The 22,908-nt window shown below is 48.6% G+C and overlaps 1 protein-coding gene across 2 annotated transcripts in view; it reads right to left on the reverse strand.

Annotated features, from left to right (window-relative positions):
• Positions 1 to 22,908, reverse strand: part of LOC129831759 (tyrosine-protein kinase receptor UFO) — a 130,997-nt gene that overhangs the window by 66,631 nt on the left and 41,458 nt on the right. For both annotated transcript variants that reach the window (XR_008755809.1, XM_055895182.1), the window contains exon 6: positions 13,984 to 14,182. Coding sequence is in view for 1 of the 2 variants with exons in the window: in XM_055895182.1 (XP_055751157.1) it covers positions 13,984 to 14,182 (199 nt within the window). In the remaining variant the exon portion in view is untranslated. The remainder of the gene's footprint in view (positions 1 to 13,983; positions 14,183 to 22,908) is intronic.

Here is a 22,908-nt window from a genome sequence, read left to right on the forward strand (position 1 = left end):
CGATCTTGCAACCTTCCGGTTACAAGTCCAATGCTCTAACCACTAGGCTACCTGTCGCCCCAATGGTGTTTGTTCTTCACTGGTTGCCCTTTTCTTGTGGCAACAGGTCACACATCTCTCTGCTGTGATGGCACACTGTGGTATTTCACCCAATAGATATGGGAGTTTATCAAAATTGGGTTTGTTTTCTAATTCTTTGTGGGTCTTTGTATTCTGAGGGAAATATGTGTCTCTAATATGGTCATACATTTGGCAGGAAGTTAGGAAGTGCAGCTCAGTTTCCACCTAATTTTGTGGGCAGTGTGCACAAACAGATTACCGACCATTTTGAATCTCACCGTACCTTCTCCGCTATGCAATCTGGTGTCCGAGCTGGTCACGGGTGCACCTCAGCCACGCTCAAGGTCATAAACAATATCTTAACCGCCATCGATAGGAAACAATACTACTAATCTCTCTCTCTGACTTAGAATATGTGGAGAACTACAAATACCTAGGTTTCTGGTTAGACTGTAAACTCTCCTTCCAGACTCACATTAAGCATCTCCAATCCAAAGTTAAGTCTAGAATCGGCTTCCTATTTCACAAAAAAGCCTCCTTCACTCACGCCGCCAATGTGGATAAGTACAAATACCGTCGTAAAACTGACCATCCTACCGATCCTCAACTTCGGTGATGTCATCTATAAAATAGCCTCCAACACTCTACACAACAAATTGGATGCAGTCTATCACAGTGCCATCCGTTTTGTCACCAAAGCCTCATATACGACCCACCCCTGCGACCTGTATGCTCTCGTTGGCTGATCCTCGCTTCATATTCGTCGCCAAACCCACTGGCTCCAGGTCATGTACAAGTTTATTTATTATTTTTTTTTTACCGTTATTTTACCAGGTAAGTTGACTGAGAACACGTTCTCATTTGCAGCAACGACCTGGGGAATAGTTACAGGGGAGAGGAGGGGGATGAATGAGCCAATTGTAAAGTTTCTGCTAGGTAAAGCCCCGCCTTATCTCAGCTCACTGGTCACCATAGCAGCACCCACCCGTAGCACGCGCTCCAGCAGGTATATCTCACTGGTCACCCCCAAAGCCAATTCTTCCTTTGGTTGCCTCTCCTTCCAGTTCTCTGCTGCCAATGACTGGAACGAATTGCAAAAATCACTGAAGCTGGAGACTCATATCTCCCTCACTAACTTTAAGCACCAGCTGTCAGGGCAGCTCACAGATCACTGCACCTGTACATAGATCATCTGTAAATAGCCCATCCAATCTACCTCATCCCCATACTGTATTTATTTATTTATCTTACTCCTTTGCACCCCAGTATCTCAACTTGCACATTCATCTTCTGCACATCCTACCATTCCAGTGTTTAATTACTATATTGTAATTACTTTGCCACCATGGCCTATTTATTGCCTTACCTCCCTTATCTTACCTCATTTTCACATTCTGTATATAGATTTTTCTACTGTATTATTGACTGTATATTTGTTTATTCCATGTGTAACTCTGTGTTGTTGTGTGTGTCGAACTGCTTTGCTTTATCTTGGCCAGGTCGCAGTTGTAAATGAGAACTTGTTCTCAACTAGCCTACCTGGTTAAATAAAAATAAATAAATAAATAACGTAGCCTGTCTTCTCTTGAGAGCCAGGTCTGCCTACGGTTGCCTGTCTCAATAGCAAGGCTATGCTCACTGAGTCTGTACATAGTCAAAGATTTCCTTAAGTTTGGGTCAGTCACCGCTGTGTACTATCTGTTTAGGGCCAAAAAGCATTTTAGTTTGCTCAGTTTTTCTGTAAATTCTTTCCAATGTGTCATGTGATTATCTTTTTGTTTTCTCATAATTTGGTTGGGTCTAATTGTGTTGCTGTCCTGGGGCTCTGTGGGGTCTGTTTGTGTTTTTGAACAGAGCCCCAGGACCAGCTTGCTTAGGGGACTCTTCTCCAGGTTCATCTCTCTGTAGGTGATGTCTTTGTTATGGAAGGTTTGGGAATCACTTCCTTTTAGGTGGTTGTAGAATTTAACATCTCTTTTCTGGATTTTGATAATTAGCGGGTATCGGCCTACTTCTGCTCTGCATGCATTATTTGGTGTTTTACGTTGTACAGAGTCTCAATTTGGTGTTTGTCCCATTTGGTGAATTCTTGGTTGGTGAGCGGACCCCAGACCTCACAACCATAAAAGGCAATGGGTTCTATAACTGATTCAAGTATTTTTAGTCAGATCCTAATTGGTATGTTGAATTTTATGTTCCTTTTGATGGCATAGAAGGTCCTTCTTGCATTGTCTCTCAGGTCGTTCACAGCTTTGTGGAAGTTACCTGTGGCGCTGATGTTTAGGCAGAGGTATGTATAGTTTTTTGTGTGCTCTAATGCAACGGTGTCTAGATGGAATTTGTATTCGTGGTCCTGGCAACTGGACCTTTTTTGGAACACCATTATTTTTTGTCTTACTGAGATTTATTGTCAGGGACCAAGTCTGACATAATCTGTGCAGAATATCTAGGTGCTGCTGTAGGCCCTCCTTGGTTGGTGACAGAAGCACCAGATCATCAGCAAACAGTGGACATTTGACTTCAGAGTCTAGTAGGGTGAGACCGGGTGCTGCAGACTGTTCTAGTGCCCGCGCCAATTCGTTGACATATATGTTGAAGAGGGTGGGGCTTAAGCTGCATCCTTGCATCACCCCACGGCCCTGTGAAAGAAATGTGTGTGTTTTTTGCCAATTATAACAACACACTTGTTGTTTGTGTACATAAATTTTATAACGTTGTATGTTTTTCCCCAAACACCACTTTCCATCAACTTGTATAGCAGACCCTCGTGTCAAACTGAGTCGAAGTTTTTGAAATCAACAACTTAGCATATGTTTTGGTTTATTTATTTGTCACTGTCACACGCCCTGACCTTAGAGATCCTTTTTATGTCTCTATTTGGTTTGGTCCGGGTGTGATTTGGGGTGGGCATTCTATGTTTTGTTTTTCTATGATTTTCTATTTCTATGTTTTGGCCGGGTATAGTTCTCAATCAGGGACAGCTGTCTATCGTTGTCTCTGATTGAGAACCATACTTAGGTAGCCCTTTTTTTCCCACCTGTCTTTGTGGGAAGTTGACTTTGTTTAGGGCACATAGACATAGGCACTTAGCCTTAAGCTTCACGGTTTGTTTTGTATTATTTATTGTTTTGTTCGGCGTCTTTTTTATTAATTATTTTTATTTTTATTTTATTTTTATTTTTATCATCATTAAAGGAAAATGTACGCTCCCCACGCTGCACCTTGGTCTCATCCTTCCGTGTCAATTAGGGTGTGCAGGGCAAATATATTGTTGGTTGTACGGTCATTTGTTAAAAAGCCAATTTGACATTTGCTTAGTACATTGTTTTCACTGAGGAAATGTACGAGTCTTGCTGTTAATGATAATGCAGAGGATTTTCCCAAGGTTGCTGTTGACGCATATCCCACGGTGGTTATTGGGGTCAAATTTGTCATCACTATTGTGGATTGGGGTGTTCAGTCCTTGGTTCCAAATATTGAGGAAGATGCCAGAGCTGAGGATGATGTTAAAGAGTTTAAGTATAGCCAGTTGGAATTTGTGGTCTGTATATTTTATCATTTCATTTAGGATACCGTCATTCAATGTAATTTGAGAATCCAGTGGGTTCTGGTTGTCTTTAGTAAGATTTCTAAGATTTGTATTTGATCATGTATATGTTTTTGCTGTTTTCTCTTTGTTATAGAGCCAAAAAGGTTGGAGGAGTGGTTTACCCATACGGTACATCTCCGTTTTGGAAAGATACCTCTTCGTGTTGTGGTTTGTTTAGTGTGTTCCAACTTTCCTAAGAAGTGGTGTCAGGATTGTGTGCGGAGAAGTATCGGAGTCCAGCGCAGGACACAGGTGTTGAGCGAAACCACAGTGTTTTACTCAAAATATAGGCAAAAGTTCCACAAATGGAAATAATCACAAGCACACACGTAATCATCACAACCACTAACGCACAAACAATCACGGACAAAACAGAAATGAAAGCCAGAGGGTTAAATAGGGAACATGGGGGAATTGAAACCAGGTGTGTATAATACAGACAAAACAAAACTGAAAAATGGATCGATGGTGACTAGAAAGCCGGTGACGTCGACCGCCGAACACCACCCGAACAAGGAGAAGGGCCGACTTCGGCGGAAGTCGTGACAAGTGGTTAGATTCTAAGGATTCTTCAATTACACTGAACTGTTTTCTGACTTGCTCTTCCTTCGTTTTACAAAGTGTATTTCTGTATTGTTTTAGTGACCCAGAAAACCCGAGCCTACGCCTTCACTATGGTGAATCACTATGTTTTTGGTTGGATAGGTTTCTCAATTTATTTCTTAGGTTTTCGCATTCTTCATCAAACTAAACTCAGCAAAGAAAGAAACGTCCCTTTTTCAGGACCCTGTCTTTCAAAGACAATTCGTAAAAATCCAAATAACTTCACAGATCTTCATTGTAAAGGGTTTAAACACTGTTTCCCATGTTTGTTCAATGAACCATAAACAATTAATGAACATGCACCTGTGGAACGGTTGTTAAGACACTAACAGCTTACAGACGGTAGGCAATTAAGGTCACAGTTATGAAAACTTAGGACACTAAAGAGGCATTTCTACTGACTCTGAATAACACCAAAAGAAAGATGACCAGGGTCCCTGCTCATCTGTGTGAACGTGCCTTAGGCATGCTGCAAGGAGGCATGAGGACTGCAGATGTGGCCAGGGCAATAAACTGCAATGTCCGTACTGTGAGACGCCTAAGACAGCGCTACAGGGAGACAGGACAGACAGCTGAAAGCCCTCGCAGTGGCACACCACGTGTAACAACACCTGCGCAGGATCGGTACATCTGAACATCACACCTGCGGGACAGGTACAGGATGGCAACAACAACTGCCCGAGTTACACCAGGAACGTACAATCCCTCCGTCAGTGCTCAGACTGTCCGCAATAGGCTGAGAGAGGTTGGACTGAGGGCTTGTAGGCCTGTTGTAAGGCAGGTCCTCACCAGACATCACCGGCAACAACTTCGCCTATGGGCACAAACCCACCGTCGCTGGACCAGACAGGACTGGCGAAAAGTGCTCTTCACTGACGAGTTTTGGTTTTGTCTCACCAGGGGTGATGGTCGGATTCACGTTTATCGTCGAAGGAATGAGCGTTACACCGAGGCCTGTACTCTGGAGCAGGATCGATTTGGAGGTGGAGGGTCCGCCATGGTCTGGGGCGGCGTGTCACAGCATCATCGGACTGAGCTTGTTGTCATTGCAGGCAATCTCAACGCTGTGCGTTACAGGGAAGACATGCTCCTCCCTCATGTGGTACCCTTCCTGCAGGCTCATCCTGACATAACTCTCCAGCATGATAATGCCACCAGTCATACTGCTCGTTCTGTGTGATTTCCTGAAAGACAGGAATTTCAGTGTTCTGCCATGGCCAGCAAAGAGCCCGGATCTCAATCCCATTGAGCACGTCTGGCACCTGTTGTATCGGAGGGTGAGGGCTAGGGCCAAGGACATTCCCCCCAGAAATGTCCGGGAACTTGCAGGTGCCTTGGTGGAAGAGTGGGGTAACATCCCCACAGCAAGAACTGGAAAATCTGATGCAGTCCATGAGGAGGAGATGCACTGCAGTATTTAATGCAGCTGGTGGCCACACCAGATACTGACTGTTACTTTTGATTTTGACCCCCCCCCCCCCTTTGTTCAGGGACACACATTATTCAATTTCTGTTAGTCACATGTCTGTGGAACTTGTTCAGTTTATGTCTCAGTTGTTGAATCTTGTTATGTTCATACAAATATTTACACATGTTAAGTTTGCTGAAAATAAACGCAGTTGACAGTGAGAGGACGTTTCTTTTATTTGTCATTGTTGTTCATTTTCTTAGGTTGTCTGCTCTATACCGAATTACCATACCCCCTGAGCCTCTTCCCTGTTTCACACCTGGTAGTGTGGTGGATGGGACTACCAGCTCTGTGTAACCTAGAGAGGAACCAGTGGGTCCGTCTCCTCTATACCACCCACCTGGTAGTGTGGTGGATGGGACTACCAGCTCTGTGTAACCTAGAGAGGAACCAGTGGGTCCGTCTCCTCTATACCACCCACCTGGTAGTGTGGTGGATGGGACTACCAGCTCTGTGTAACCTAGAGAGGAACCAGTGGGTCCGTCTCCTCTATACCACCCACCTGGTAGTGTGGTGGATGGGACTACCAGCTCTGTGTAACCTAGAGGACAACCAGTGGGTCCGTCTCCTCTATACCACCCACCTGGTAGTGTGGTGGATGGGACTACCAGCGTTCTGTAACCTAGAGGGCAACCAGTGGGTCCGTCTCCTCTATACCACCCACCTGGTAGTGTGGAGGATGGGACTACCAGCTCTGTGTAACCTAGAGGACAACCAGTGGGTCCGTCTCCTCTATACCACCCACCTGGTAGTGTGGTGGATGGGACTACCAGCTCTGTGTAACCTAGAGGACAACCAGTGGGTCCGTCTCCTCTATACCACCCACCTGGTAGTGTGGTGGATGGGACTACCAGCTCTGTGTAACCTAGAGGACAACCAGTGGGTCCGTCTCCTCTATACCACCCACCTGGTAGTGTGGTGGATGGGACTACCAGCTCTGTGTAACCTAGAGAGGAACCAGTGGGTCCGTCTCCTCTATACCACCCACCTGGTAGTGTGGTGGATGGGACTACCAGCGTTCTGTAACCTAGAGGACAACCAGTGGGTCCGTCTCCTCTATACCACCCACCTGGTAGTGTGGTGGATGGGACTACCAGCTCTGTGTAACCTAGAGAGGAACCAGTGGGTCCGTCTCCTCTATACCACCCACCTGTTAGTTTGGTGGATGGGACTACCAGCGTTCTGTAACCTAGAGGACAACCAGTGGGTCCGTCTCCTCTATACCACCCACCTGGTAGTGTGGAGGATGGGACTACCAGCGTTCTGTAACCTAGAGGACAACCAGTGGGTCCGTCTCCTCTATACCACCCACCTGGTAGTGTGGTGGATGGGACTACCAGCTCTCTGTAACCTAGAGGACAACCAGTGGGTCCGTCTCCTCTATACCACCCACCTGGTAGTGTGGTGGATGGGACTACCAGCTCTCTGTAACCTAGAGGACAACCAGTGGGTCCGTCTCCTCTATACCACCCACCTGGTAGTGTGGAGGATGGGACTACCAGCTCTGTGTAACCTAGAGGACAACCAGTGGGTCCGTCTCCTCTATACCATCCACCTGGTAGTGTGGTGGATGGGACTACCAGCTCTGTGTAACCTAGAGAGGAACCAGTGGGTCCGTCTCCTCTATACCACCCACCTGGTAGTGTGGTGGATGGGACTACCAGCTCTGTGTAACCTAGAGGACAACCAGTGGGTCCGTCTCCTCTATACCACCCACCTGGTAGTGTGGTGGATGGGACTACCAGCTCTGTGTAACCTAGAGAGGAACCAGTGGGTCCGTCTCCTCTATACCACCCACCTGGTAGTGTGGTGGATGGGACTACCAGCTCTGTGTAACCTAGAGGACAACCAGTGGGTCCGTCTCCTCTATACCACCCACCTGGTAGTTTGGTGGATGGGACTACCAGCTCTGTGTAACCTAGAGGACAACCAGTGGGTCCGTCTCCTCTATACCACCCACCTGGTAGTGTGGTGGATGGGACTACCAGCTCTGTGTAACCTAGAGAGGAACCAGTGGGTCCGTCTCCTCTATACCACCCACCTGGTAGTGTGGTGGATGGGACTACCAGCTCTGTGTAACCTAGAGGACAACCAGTGGGTCCGTCTCCTCTATACCACCCACCTGGTAGTGTGGTGGATGGGACTACCAGCTCTGTGTAACCTAGAGAGGAACCAGTGGGTCCGTCTCCTCTATACCACCCACCTGGTAGTGTGGTGGATGGGACTACCAGCTCTGTGTAACCTAGAGGACAACCAGTGGGTCCGTCTCCTCTATACCACCCACCTGGTAGTTTGGTGGATGGGACTACCAGCTCTGTGTAACCTAGAGGACAACCAGTGGGTCCGTCTCCTCTATACCACCCACCTGGTAGTGTGGTGGATGGGACTACCAGCTCTCTGTAACCTAGAGAGGAACCAGTGGGTCCGTCTCCTCTATACCACCCACCTGGTAGTGTGGTGGATGGGACTACCAGCTCTCTGTAACCTAGAGGACAACCAGTGGGTCCGTCTCCTCTATACCACCCACCTGGTAGTGTGGTGGATGGGACTACCAGCGTTCTGTAACCTAGAGGACAACCAGTGGGTCCGTCTCCTCTATACCACCCACCTGGTAGTGTGGTGGATGGGACTACCAGCTCTCTGTAACCTAGAGGACAACCAGTGGGTCCGTCTCCTCTATACCACCCACCTGGTAGTGTGGTGGATGGGACTACCAGCTCTCTGTAACCTAGAGGACAACCAGTGGGTCCATCTCCTCTATAACATGTTTCGTAGGATGACAACGTCTGTTTTTCCAATTTCCTTTGATGAAGTCCGGGTTCCTGCTCTTTATGGCCAAAAGCAGATGACCTCAGAGATGGTATATTCCAGGCTAAAGATAGTAAAAGCGTGTTGTTCCATAGTGTCTAGTTGGTTTAGATTCGGACCATTACAGAGCAGAGCATGTTAAGCATCTATGAGGCCAGTAGAGGTTGTTCTGGGAAACCGAGTTCAGTTGAGAGAGGTTGTAGTTTTATGAGGAAATTATACCCTTTTGTTTTCCACCCATCCGGAGGCTCCGGGGCACGTGTCCTGAGTTCACGTCAGGTAACTCGGCCCTTTTGTTTTCCACCCATCCGGGGGCTCCGGGGCACGTGTCCTGAGTTCACGTCAGGTAGCCCGGCCCTTTTGTTTTCCACCCATCCAGGGGCTCCGGGGCACGTGTCCTGAGTCACGTCAGGTAACCCGGCCCTTTTGTTTTCCACCCATCCGGGGGCTCCGGGGCACGTGTCCTGAGTTCACGTCAGGTAACTCGGCCCTTTTGTTTTCCACCCATCCGGGGGCTCCGGGTCACGTGTCCTGAGTTCACGTCAGGTAACTCGGCCCTTTTGTTTTCCACCCATCCGGGGGCTCCGGGGCACGTGTCCTGAGTCACGTCAGGTAACCCGGCCCTAACACTCTATGAGATTTATCATCATATTTGAATCTGTTCCTCTCCCCCTCTATCGCTCTTTCTCTCTCCCCCTCTCTCTTAATAGTCATGTGACTATTAAACACTGTACCCTGCAGTCACACCTCCAACCCTGTACATGTGACTATTAAACACTGTACCCTGCAGTCACACCTCTAACCCTGTACATGTGACTATTAAACACTGTATCCTGCAGTCACACCTCTAACCCTGTACATGTGACTATTAAACACTGTACCCTGCAGTCACACCTCAACACTGTACATGTGACTATTAAACACTGTACCCTACAGTCACCCCTCCAACCCTGTACATGTGACTATTAAACACTGTACCCTGCAGTCACACCTCAACACTGTACATGTGACTATTAAACACTGTACCCTGCAGTCACACCTCCAACCCTGTACATGTGACTATTAAACACTGTATCCTGCAGTCACACCTCTAACCCTGTACATGTGACTATTAAACACTGTACCCTGCAGTCACACCTCAACACTGTACATGTGACTATTAAACACTGTACCCTACAGTCACCCCTCCAACCCTGTACATGTGACTATTAAACACTGTACCCTGCAGTCACACCTCTAACCCTGTACATGTGACTATTAAACACTGTACCCTGCAGTCACACCTCTAACCCTGTACATGTGACTATTAAACACTGTATCCTGCAGTCACACCTCTAACCCTGTACATGTGACTATTAAACACTGTACCCTGCAGTCACACCTCAACACTGTACATGTGACTATTAAACACTGTACCCTGCAGTCACACCTCTAACCCTGTACATGTGACTATTAAACACTGTACCCTACAGTCACCCCTCCAACCCTGTACATGTGACTATTAAACACTGTATCCTGCAGTCACACCTCAACACTGTACATGTGACTATTAAACACTGTACCCTACAGTCACCCCTCCAACCCTGTACATGTGACTATTAAACACTGTACCCTGCAGTCACACCTCAACACTGTACATGTGACTATTAAACACTGTACCCTGCAGTCACACCTCCAACCCTGTACATGTGACTATTAAACACTGTACCCTACAGTCACACCTCCAACCCTGTACATGTGACTATTAAACACTGTGAATCTGGATAACAACAGGACAGAGTGTTTTCTTTAGCTTGTCGTGAGATGGGTCAGGAGTGTCTAATGTTTATTTTGTTGTTAGTTAGGCAGCGGGTATTAAACCGGATTAAAGAGTGAAGTATGTGTAAATATCAACAAAAAAATATATATATAAAGGGAGGAACGCGACGTGTTTTAGTCACATAGTTTACAAGTTAATATGTCTTTCTCTAGGTTTTTCTCTAGGAAAATACATTTGAAGAATAATGTCAAATCCAACTGTTGCTTTGGGATCGGAAGACTGGCATTTCTCTCTCTCTTTTTCTCTGTCTTTCACCCATTATTTTCTGTCTTTCCCTCCCTCTCTCTCTCTCTCTCTCTCTCTCTCTCTCTCTCTCTCTCTCTTTGTCTTTCACCCCTTCTTTTCTGTCTTTCCCTCTCTCTCTCTCTCTCTCTCTCTCTCTCGCTTTGTTGTTCTCTAGTATCTTTCTCTGCTATCTCTCGGTGGGGTCAAAGTGGGGCTTTGGGAAAAAAAGCTAAATGCATGTTTTTTTTAAAGTCCCCTTCCTCTTTCATCTCTCTTTTTCTCTCTCTCTCTCACTCTTTCTCCCACCATTTCTCTCGCTCTTAAAAATGTTCCCACAGTGCTTGGCTGTATTTCATCCCCATGAAGTCACAGGTCATCTGGGGGTTGGGAAAAGGGGACCACTGAGGAAGGAGGAGGGGAGAAGCATGAAAGAAGGGAACGAGAGAACGAACGTGGTTTAGGAACAGGAGAGAAAAGTAGAGAAGAGAGGGAGAGGAGAGGTCAGTGGAGGCTATTGTTGAAAAGCCTTGAGATGAAGGGAGTAGAGTAGAGCGGGGAGAAAGTGTGGCAATGGAGATTACAATGTCACAAGGAGGATGTTATTGTCAGATAAACACTTGTCAAAGCAACACACACAAATAGACACACAAACACACAAACACATGTGGTGAATGAGACAGGGATTAAGGAAGAGGAATCTGAGAATGTGTAGTTTGGCCAACCAGCCTCCTGAGACTCTGTCCCTCTGAGACACACAGACATGGAAACTCTCAGCTGTCCTTCTCTCTTCCGCTCTCTCTCTTTCCCTCTCTCTCTCTCTCTCTTCTCTCTTCCGCTCTCTCTCTTTCCCTCTCTCTCTCTCTCTCTCTCTTCTCTCTTCCGCTCTCTCTCTTTTCTCTCTTTCCCTCTCTCTCTCTTCTCTCTCTTTCCCTCTCTCTCTTCTCTCTTCCGCTCTCTCTACCTCTCTCTTCTCTCTCTCTCCATCTCTCTTCTCTCTCCCTCTCTCTTCTCTCTCTCAGCTGTCCTTCTCTCTTCCGCTCTCTCTCTCCCTGTCTCTTCTCTCTCTCTCCCTCTCTCAGCTGTCCTTCTCTCTCCCTCTCTTGTCTCTCTCTTCTCTCTCTCTCCCTTTCCCTCTCCCTGTCTGTCTTCCTCTCTCTCTCTCTCTCTCTCTCTCTCTCCTATGACTCATATTCACTCTGTAAGACTCATATTCACTGGAAGAAGACAAGTGCAGAGTGACCTGACAAAACATCAACAATATTGTCCATCTCAGAGCGGAGATTTCACATCCCATCACACGGTGTGAGACAGAGAGTCAAACTCAGCATATTTCTAACGGCAATGAAGATTACAACGGCAAAAAAAAAAAGGGGGAAATTGTATTTTCCTCTGCCTCAAAACCCACTTCTCTGTTCTCCATTCCTCTAATCCTTCTCTGTTCTCCATTCCCCCCCCCTCATCTTCTCTTACTTCTGCCTCCCTGGATTGTTTATCAGAAATGTCATTAAGAAATGCTGCTTCACTGTAAGCAACTTCACATTGGAAAACCCCTCCATTTCTCTCATGCCATATCTCTCTGCGTAATGTTCCCTATCCATGTATTTGTTGTTTTACTCCCTTCATTCCTTCAGCCCCTGGATGCAGGCAGCATAAACTAGCATGGAAAATCCTGTGAGTTCAGTCGCCAACACAGTAGGAGCAGCGCACTCTCTCTCTCTCTCTCTCTCTCTTTACCTCCTCCTCCCCTCCTGTTTCTCCCCTCTCTCCCTCCATAGTTTACATTGTAATACACTGTTATAAACTCAGGGAGGTGCAGTGTCTGTCTTGTCATTGTCATTGTCAGTAAACACAGAACCCAGGTTGAGGGGGCATAGGGCTGGGTGAGCACTTCAGTTTCTCTGCTGTGACCTGACTCACACACACACACACACAAACACACACACACACACACACACACACACACACACACACAATTTTCTATGCCTTGATGAACATACCAGCCCTGACCAGCCAGGCACAGTTGACCCAGAAAGAGGGAGAGAGAGAGAGAGAGAGAGAGAGAGAGAGAGAGAGAGAGAGAGAGAGAGAGAGAGAGAGAGAGAGAGAGAGAGAGAGAGAGAGAGAGAGAGAGAGAGAGAGAGAGAGAGAGAGAGAGAGAGAGAGAGAGAGAGAGAGAGAGAGAGAGGAAGGTGGAGAGAGCGGGGGGAGACAGAGAGAGAGAGATACAGAGAGGGAAGAGAGAGGGAGCAAATGTCCCTAACTAGTAAAGCTAGCTAGTTAACTAACACATGGCGTCCCTAACTAGCAAAGCTAGCTAGTTAACTAACACATAGTGTCGCTAACTAGCAAGCTAGCTAGTTAACTAACACATGGTGTCGCTAACTGGAAAGCTAGCTGGTTAACTAACACATGGTGTCCCTAACTAGCAAAGCTAGCTAGTTAACTAACACATGGTGTCCCTAACTAGCAAAGCTAGCTAGTTAACTAACACATAGTGTCGCTAACTAGCAAGCTAGCTAGTTAACTAACACATGGTGTCGCTAACTGGAAAGCTAGCTGGTTAACTAACACATGGTGTCCCTAACTAGCAAAGCTAGCTAGTTAACTAACACATGGTGTCCCTAACTAGCAAAGCTAGCTAGTTAACTAACACATGGTGTCCCTAACTAGCAAAGCTAGCTAGTTAACTAACACATGGCGTCCCTAACTAGCAAAGCTAGCTAGTTAACTAACACATAGTGTCGCTAACTAGCAAGCTAGCTAGTTAACTAACACATAGTGTCGCTAACTAGCAAAGCTAGCTAGTTAACTAACACATGGTGTCACTAACTGGAAAGCTAGCTGGTTAACTAACACATGGTGTCGCTAACTGGAAAGCTAGCTAGTTAACTACCACATGGCGTCCCTAACTAGCAAAGCTAGCTAGTTAACTAACACATAGTGTCGCTAACTAGCAAGCTAGCTGGTTAACTAACACACGGTGTCCCCCATCCTCCCACCTGCGGTGCTCGGTGTAGGCGGGGGTGACCGGTAGAGTCCTTCACCCCGTCTGTCAAGCACGGTTTTCTCCGGCACACAGTGGGTGGGAGGCAGGGGCGACACCGTCTACGAGCTAACTAGCAAGCTAGGACACGGTGTCGTTAACAAGTTAGCTAACACATGGTGTCGCTAGCAGCAGGCGGGAGGCTGGGGCGACCTGTCGACAGTGTCCTTCACACTGTTTTCCTGCAGTTTTGTTAACGACGGTGAGGTCAGGTGTTCGGCAGGCGGGAGCGAATGAAACCTTCTACCGCTCCCGCTAGCTAGCAAGGAGGACTCTGGGACGACCCACATTTAGAAGAGTCACAAGTATGAAGATGTGGTGCTGGAGGAAGTGGGGGGGGGGGGGGTTCATGAGGGGTGTGGTCCTACCTCCTTCTGCGGTGTGTAGTGTGGCCCAGTGTGTCCAATCTGACACCCCCTGGGTGGTGTAGCAGGCCAGCCTCACTGCGTAGCCACTATTCGGCTCCAGATCCCCGATCAGGTGGCTGGCTGGTGGGATGTTGACATTCTGGTTGTGGATCATGTGATCCACCCCACCGACACCGACGTCCTCGCCTGAACGCTTGACCTAACGAGGGGATGACAACGGTTCAATTACATTATAACAAAATAGTAATCTAAAAGAGTCCTCTCCTGAACGCTTAGTCCGGGACATAGAGAGATCGTCTGCCTAAGTTAGTGTCTGTATGACATGGGATGGTGAGATAGGAATGTTACAACGTTGCTACGACAACAGAACTACCTAACGGTCTGCGCTTGATGAAGTCTAATATGAGACTCTATGCATCTCTGATGTAAAACCCCTAACCCCATCTTTCACCACGACCCCTAACCCCATCTTTCACCATGACTCCTAACCTCATCTTTCACCATGACCCCTAACCCCATCTTTCACCATGACCCCTAACCCCATCTTTCACCACGACCCCTAACCCCATCTTTCACCATGACCCCTAACCCCATCTTTCACCATGACTCCTAACCCATCTTTCACCATGACCCCTAACCCCATTTTTCACCATGACCCCTAACCCCATCTTTCACCACGACCCCTAACCCCATCTTTCACCACGACCCCTAACCCCATCTTTCACCACGACCCCTAACCCCATCTTTCACCACGACCCCTAACCCCATCTTTCACCACGACCTCCTAACCCCATCTTTCACCACGACCCCTAACACCATCTTTCACCATGACCCCTAAACCCATCTTCCACCATGACCCCTAACCCCATCTTTCACCATGACCCCTAAACCCATCTTCCACCACGACCCCTAACCCCATCTTTCACCACGACCCCTAACCCCATCTTTCACCACGACCCCTAACCCCATCTTTCACCACGACCCCTAACCCAGACAGGTGCTTCAGAAAGCCACATCATTAGTTTAATGCTGACTGGTCTGGTTCAACATCACAGAGAGAACATTATAATGTGCTGCCTCGACACAGCTACTCTAGTAAACACTTTTAACACGGGACCACACAGCAGGAGTCACTAAGAGTGGAACCACACAGCAGGAGTCACTAAGAGTGGAACCACACAGTAGGAGTCACTAAGAGTGGAACCACAAAGCAGGAGAAGAGAGCACTGTTATTAAGATCTACCTCCCAGTCTGGACTATTGTTGTGGTGGGGTGGTGTTGTTGTGGTGGGGTGGTGTTGTTGTGGTGGGGTGGTGTTGTTGTGGTGGGGTGGTGTTGTTGTGGTGGGGTGGTGTTGTTGTGGTGGGGTGGGGTTGTTGTGGTGGGGTGGTGTTGTTGTGGTGGGGTGGTGGTGTTGTGGTGGTGTTGTGTTGGGGTGGTGTTGTTGTGGTGGGGTGGTGTTGTTGTGGTGGGGTGGTGTTGTTGTGTTGGGGTGGTGTTGTTGTGGTGGGGTGGTATTGTTGGGGTGGTGTTGTTGTGGTGGGGTGGTGTTGTTGTGGTGGGGTGGTGTTGTTGTGGTGGGGTGGTGTTGTTGTGTTGTGGTGGTGTTGTTGTGGTGGGGTGGTGTTGTTGTGTTGGGGTGTTGTTGTTGTGGTGGGGTGGTGTTGTTGTGGGGTGGTGGTGTTGTTGTGTTGGGGTGGTGTTGTTGTGGTGGGGTGGTGTTGTTGTGGGGTGGTGGTGTTGTTGTGTTGGGGTGGTGTTGTTGTGGTGGGGTGGTGTTGTTGTGGTGGGGTGGTGTTGTTGTGTGGGGGTGGTGTTGTTGTGTTGTGGTGGTGTTGTTGTGGTGGGGTGGTGTTGTTGTGTTGGGGTGGTGTTGTTGTGGTGGGGTGGTGTTGTTGTGGTGGGGTGGTGTTGTTGTTGGGGTGGTGTTGTTGTGTTGGGGTGGTGTTGTTGTGGTGGTGTTGTTGTGGTGGGGTGGTGTTGTTGTGGTGGGGTGGTGTTGTTGTGTTGGGGTGGTGTTGTTGTGGTGGGGTGGTGTTGTTGGGGTGGTGTTGTTGTGGTGGGGTGGTGTTGTTGTGGTGGGGGGGTGTTGTTGTGGTGGGGTGGTGTTGTTGGGGTGGTGTTGTTGTGTTGGGTGGTGTTGTTGTGGTGGGGTGGTGTTGTTGGGGTGGTGTTGTTGTGTTGGAGTGGTGTTGTTGTGGTGGGGTGGTGTTGTTGGGGTGGGGTGGTGTTGTTGTGGTGGGGTGGTGTTGTTGTTGTGGTGGGGTGGTGTTGTTGTGTTGGGGTGGTGTTGTTGTGGTGGGGTGGTGTTGTTGTGTTGGGGTGGTGTTGTTGTGGTGGGGTGGTGTTGTTGTGGTGTTGTTGTGGTGGGGTGGTGTTGTTGTGTTGGGGTGGTGTTGTTGTGGTGTTGTTGTGGTGGGGTGGTGTTGTTGTGGTGGGGTGGTGTTGTTGTTGTGGTGGGGTGGTGTTGTTGTGGTGGGGTAGTGTTGTTGTGTTGGGGTGGTGTTGTTGTGGTGGGGTGGTGTTGTTGTGTTGGGGTGGTGTTGTTGTGGTGGGGTGGTGTTGTTGTGGTGGGGTGGTGTTGTTGTGTTGGGGTGGTGTTGTTGTGTTGTGGTGGTGTTGTTGTGGTGGGGTGGTGTTGTTGTGTTGGGGTGGTGTTGTTGTGGTGGGGTGGTGTTGTTGTGGGGTGGTGGTGTTGTTGTGTTGGGGTGGTGTTGTTGTGTTGGGGTGGTGTTGTTGTGTTGTGGTGGTGTTGTTGTGGTGGGGTGGTGTTGTTGTGGTGGGGTGGTGTTGTGGTGGGGTGGTGTTGTTGTGGTGGGGTGGTGTTGTTGTGGTGGGGTGGTGTTGTTGTGTTGGGGTGATTGGTGGTTCCTCTAATATCAACACTACCACAAATGTGTGAATGGAAAGATAATGAATGGATAGATGGACAGTGGACAGGTGGTGTTAAGGTGTGTATTTAGACAATGGAACTCAACAACACTGAGTCACTGAGAGTGGAACTCAACAACACTGAGTCATCGAGAGTGGAACTCAACAACACTGAGTCATCGAGAGTGGAACTCAACAACACTGGGTCACTGAGAGTGGAACTCAACAACACTGGGTCACTGAGAGTGGAACTCAACAACACTGGGTCACTGAGAGTGGAACTCAACAACACTGAGTCATCGAGAGTGGAACGCAACAACACTGAGTCACTGAGAGTGGACCTTAACAACACCGGGTCACTGAGAGTGGAACTCAACAACACCGAGTCACTGAGAGTGGAACTCAACAACACTGAGTCACTGAGAGTGGAACTCAACAACACTGAGTCACTGAGAGTGGAACTCAACAACACTGGGTCACTGAGAGTGGAACTCAACAACACTGAGTGACTGAGAGTGGAACTCAACAACACTGAGTCACTGAGAGTGGAACTCAACAACACTGAGTCACTGAGAGTGGAACTCAACAACACTGGGTCACTGAGAGTGGAACTCAACAACACTGAGTCACTGAGAGTGGAGCTCAACAACACTGAGTCACTGAGAGTGGAACTCAACAACACTGGGTCACTGAGAGTGGAACTCAACAACACTGAGTGACTGAGAGTGGAACTCAACAGCACCGAGTCACTGAGAGTGGAACTCAACAACACTGAGTCACTGAGAGTGGAACTCAACAACACTGGGTCACTGAGAGTGGAACTCAACAACACTGAGTCACTGAGAGTGGAACTCAACAACACTGAGTCACTGAGAGTGGAACTCAACAACACTGAGTCACTGAGAGTGGAACTCAACAACACTGAGTCACTGAGAGTGGAACTCAACAACACTGAGTCACTGAGAGTGGAACTCAACAACACTGAGTCACTGAGAGTGGAACTCAACAACACTGAGTCACCGATAGTGGAACTCAACAACACTGAGTCACAGAGTGGAACTCAACAACACTGAGTCACTGATAGTGGAACTCAACAACACTGAGTCACAGAGTGGAACTCAACAACACTGAGTCACAGAGTGGAACTCAACAACACTGAGTCACTAAGAGTGGAACTCAACAACACTGAGTCACCGAGAGTGGAACTCAACAACACTGAGTCACTGAGAGTGGAACTCAACAACACTGGGTCACAGAGTGGAACTCAACAACACTGGGTCACTGAGAGTGGAACTCAACAACACTGAGTCACTGCGAGTGGATCTCAACAACACCGGGTCACTGAGAGTGGAACTCAACAACACTGAGTCACTGAGAGTGGAACTCAACAGCACTGGGTCACTGAGAGTGGAACTCAACAACACTGGGTCACTGAGAGTGGAACTCAACAACACCGGGTCACTGAGAGTGGAACTCAACAACGCCGGGTCACCGAGAGTGGAACTCAACAACACTGGGTCACTGAGAGTGGAACTCAACAACACTGGGTCACCGAGAGTGGAACTCACCAACACTGGGTCACTGAGAGTGGACCTCAACAACACTGAGTCACTGAGAGTGGAGCTCAACAACACTGAGTCACAAAGAGTGTGTGTGAGTGAGGAGTTATGCCTGACTCACTGAACCAGAATTAGTCCTGTAAACAAGCTGGTTAATCTAATCAACAACTCACTCCTGAGTCACACTGCTAGAGCTGGGGCTGTTATAGCCAGAGCATTCCTTGAGCATGGCTCACCTTCACCCCAGCCCAGCCCAGCTGATACCTGCTGCCCTCCCCTGTTTCCTTTCCTCTCCCCTCCCCTGTTTCCTTTCCTCTGGCTGGCTCTGGTCTCTTTCCTCTGGCTGGCTCTGGTCTCTTTCCTCTGGCTGGCTCTGGTCTCTGTCCTCTGGCTGGCTCTGGTCTCTTTCCTCTGGCTGGCTCTGGTCTCTTTCCTCTGGCTGGCTCTGGTCTCTTTCCTCTGGCTGGCTCTGGTCTCTGTCCTCTGGCTGGCTCTGGTCTCTTTCCTCTGGCTGGCTCTGGTCTCTGTCCTCTGGCTGGCTCTGGTCTCTGTCCTCTGGCTGGCTCTGGTCTCTGTCCTCTGGCTGACTCTGGTCTCTGGTCTCTGGCTGACTCTGGTCTCTGGTCTCTGTCCTCTGGCCGTCTCTGGTCTCTGTCCTCTGGCTGACTCTGGTCTCTGTCCTCTGGCCGTCTCTGGTCTCTGTCCTCTGGCCGTCTCTGGTCTCTGTCCTCTGGCTGACTCTGGTCTCTGTCCTCTGGCCGTCTCTGGTCTCTGTCCTCTGGCCGTCTCTGGTCTCTTTCCTCTGGCTGTCTCTCGTCTCTGTCCTCTGGCCGTCTCTGGTCTCTGTCCTCTGGCCGTCTCTGGTCTCTTTCCTCTGGCTGACTCTGGTCTCTGGTCTCTGTCCTCTGGCTGACTCTGGTCTCTGTCCTCTGGCTGACTCTGGTCTCTGTCCTCTGGCTGACTCTGGTCTCTGTCCTCTGGCCGTCTCTGGTCTCTGTCCTCTGGCCGTCTCTGGTCTCTTTCCTCTGGCTGACTCTGGTCTCTGGTCTCTGTCCTCTGGCTGACTCTGGTCTCTGTCCTCTGGCTGACTCTGGTCTCTGTCCTCTGGCCGTCTCTGGTCTCTGTCCTCTGGCCGTCTCTGGTCTCTTTCCTCTGGCTGACTCTGGTCTCTGGTCTCTGTCCTCTGGCTGACTCTGGTCTCTGTCCTCTGGCTGACTCTTGTCTCTGTCCTCTGGCTGACTCTGGTCTCTGTCCTCTGGCTGACTCTGGTCTCTGTCCTCTGGCTGACTCTGGTCTCTGTCCTCTGGCCGTCTCTGGTCTCTGTCCTCTGGCCGTCTCTGGTCTCTTTCCTCTGGCTGACTCTGGTCTCTGGTCTCTGTCCTCTGGCTGGCTCTGGTCTCTGTCCTCTGGCTGACTCTGGTCTCTGTCCTCTGGCTGGCTCTGGTCTCTGTCCTCTGGCCGTCTCTGGTCTCTTTCCTCTGGCTGACTCTGGTCTCTGGTCTCTGTCCTCTGGCTGGCTCTGGTCTCTGTCCTCTGGCTGACTCTGGTCTCTTTCCTCTGGCTGACTCTGGTCTCTGGTCTCTGTCCTCTGGCTGACTCTGGTCTCTTTCCTCTGGCTGACTCTGGTCTCTGTCCTCTGGCCGTCTCTGGTCTCTGTCCTCTGGCTGACTCTGGTCTCTTTCCTCTGGCTGACTCTGGTCTCTGTCCTCTGGCCGTCTCTGGTCTCTGTCCTCTGGCTGACTCTGGTCTCTGTCCTCTGGCTGGCTCTGGTCTCTGTCCTCTGGCTGGCTCTGGTCTCTGTCCTCTGGCTGACTCTGGTCTCTGTCCTCTGGCCGTCTCTGGTCTCTTTCCTCTGGCTGGCTCTGGTCTCTTTCCTCTGGCCGGCTCTGGTCTCTTTCTGTCTTTCTTATTTTTGTATCTATTCCAGTCAGTTTCTCGCTCACTCTCGCTCCATTCCTACTACAATAAAATCTTTAATTCCTCCAGCACTGTAGCCTTTTCAACCGTTAAATTCATATTTCTCCCCATTCCTCCGTAGCCGGCCCCTTGGCTGTAAGCCCCTTGACTGTAAGCCAAGGGGGATACGGGCCTGGAGGTGGTGGTGGTGGTGGGGGGGGGGGGGGGGGGGGGGGGCATGGGGTAGCATGGGGTGCAGGCAGAGGGGTGCAGCAAGAGTTGTTTTTATTAGAACCAGACATTTAGGGGTGGTGCTCTGTTCTATTCTGCTCTCTACTACTGCAACAGGAGAGAATGGTCCTCCACTATAATGGCCTTTGAACAGTAGGACAGGGGAGGGAGGGAGGGAGGGAGCTACACGAAATTAGTCCAGGAGGCCACTTTCCCAGTGAAATCTGATACCACTGCTACATGACGGAATGGAGGGAGGAGCGAGAGAGGGAGGGTGGAGGGAGTTAGGGAGGGAGGGAGGGAGGGAGGGAGGGAGGGAGGGAGGGAGGGTGGAGGTAGTTAGGGAGGGAGGGTGGAGAGAGTTAGGGAGGGAGGAGGAAGGGAGTTAGGGAGGGAGGAGGGAGGGAGTTAGGGAGGGAGGGTGGAGGGAGGGTGGAGGGAGTTAGGGAGGGAGGGTGGAGGGAGGGAGGGAGTTGGAAGTCGAGTTAGAGGAAGAAAAGCAGGCTCTTTTCTCTTTGAAGTCAGTTGAACACGGACATGGTCACCAGGACTCAGACGTCTACTGAAAGACTACTGACAGACTACTGAAAGACTACTGACAGACTACTGACAGACTACTGACAGACTACTGACAGACTACAGACAGACTACAGACAGACTACTGACAGTCTACAGACATATACTGACAGACTATAGATGTCTACTGAAAGACTACATACAGACTACTGACAGTCTACAGACATATACTGACAGACTATAGATGACTACTGTCAGACTACATACAGACTACTGACAGTCTACAGACATATACTGACAGACTATAGATGACTACTGTCAGACTACATACAGACTACAAAAATACTGCTGACATACAAAATATAGACAGACTATTGACAGACTACGATGGTCTACATACAGACTACTGGCAGTCTACATACAGACTACAGATAAACCACTGACAGTCTACATACAGACTACTGACAGTCTACATACAGACTACAGATAAACCACTGACAGTCTACATACAGACTACTGACAGCCTACATACAGACTACAGATAAACCACTGACAGACTACATAGAGACTACTGACAGTCTACATACAGACTACAGATAAACCACTGACAGTCTACATACATACTACTGACAGTCTACAAACAGAATACAGATAAACCACTGACAGTCTACATACAGACTACTGACAGTCTACATACAGACTACAGATAAACCACTGACAGTCTACATACAGACTACAGATAAACCACTGACAGACTACATAGAGACTACTGACAGTCTACAGACAGACTACAGATAAACCACTGACAGACTACATAGAGACTACTGACAGTCTACAGACAGACTACTGACAGACTACTAACAGACTACTAACAGACTACAGACAGACTACAGACAGACTACATACAGACTACTGATAGACTACAGACAGACTATTAACAGACCACAGACAGACTACTGACAGACTACTGACAGACCACAGACAGACTACAGACAGACTACAGACAGACTACTAACAGACTACAGACAGACTACTAACAGACTAAATAACAGACTACAGACAGACTACTAACAGACTACAGACAGACTACAGACAGACTACTGACATTCCACAGTCAAATTACAGACATACGACAGACTGACTACTAACAGACTACTGACAGACTACTAACAGACTACTAACAGACCACAGACAGACTACTAACAGACTACTAACAGACTACAGACAGACCACAGACAGACTACAGACAGACTACAGACAGACTACTAACAGACTACAGACAGGCTACAGACAGGCTACTAACAGACTACTAACAGACTACAGACAGACTACTAACAGACTACTAACAGACTACAGACAGACTACAGACAGACTACTGACATTCCACAGTCAAATTACAGACATACTACAGACTGACTACTAACAGACTACTGACAGACTACTAACAGACTACTAACAGACTACTGACAGACTACAGACAGACTACTAACAGACTACTGACAGACTACATACAGACTACTGACAGACTACAGACAGACTACTAACAGACCAGAAAGACTACTAACAGACTACTAACAGACTACAGACAGACCACAGACAGATCACAGGCAGACCACAGACAGACCACAGACAGACTACTGACAGACTACTAACAGACTACTAACAGACTACAGACAGACTACAGACAGACTACTAACAGACTACAGACAAACTACTAACAGACTACTAACAGACTACAGACAAACTACTAACAGACTACTGACAGACTACAGACAGACTACTAACAGACTACAGACAGACTACTAACAGACTACTAACAGACTACAGACAGACTACAGACAGACCACCAACA

Source organism: Salvelinus fontinalis, chromosome 33 (assembly GCF_029448725.1).
Source record: "Salvelinus fontinalis isolate EN_2023a chromosome 33, ASM2944872v1, whole genome shotgun sequence".
NCBI lineage: Eukaryota > Metazoa > Chordata > Actinopteri > Salmoniformes > Salmonidae > Salvelinus > Salvelinus fontinalis.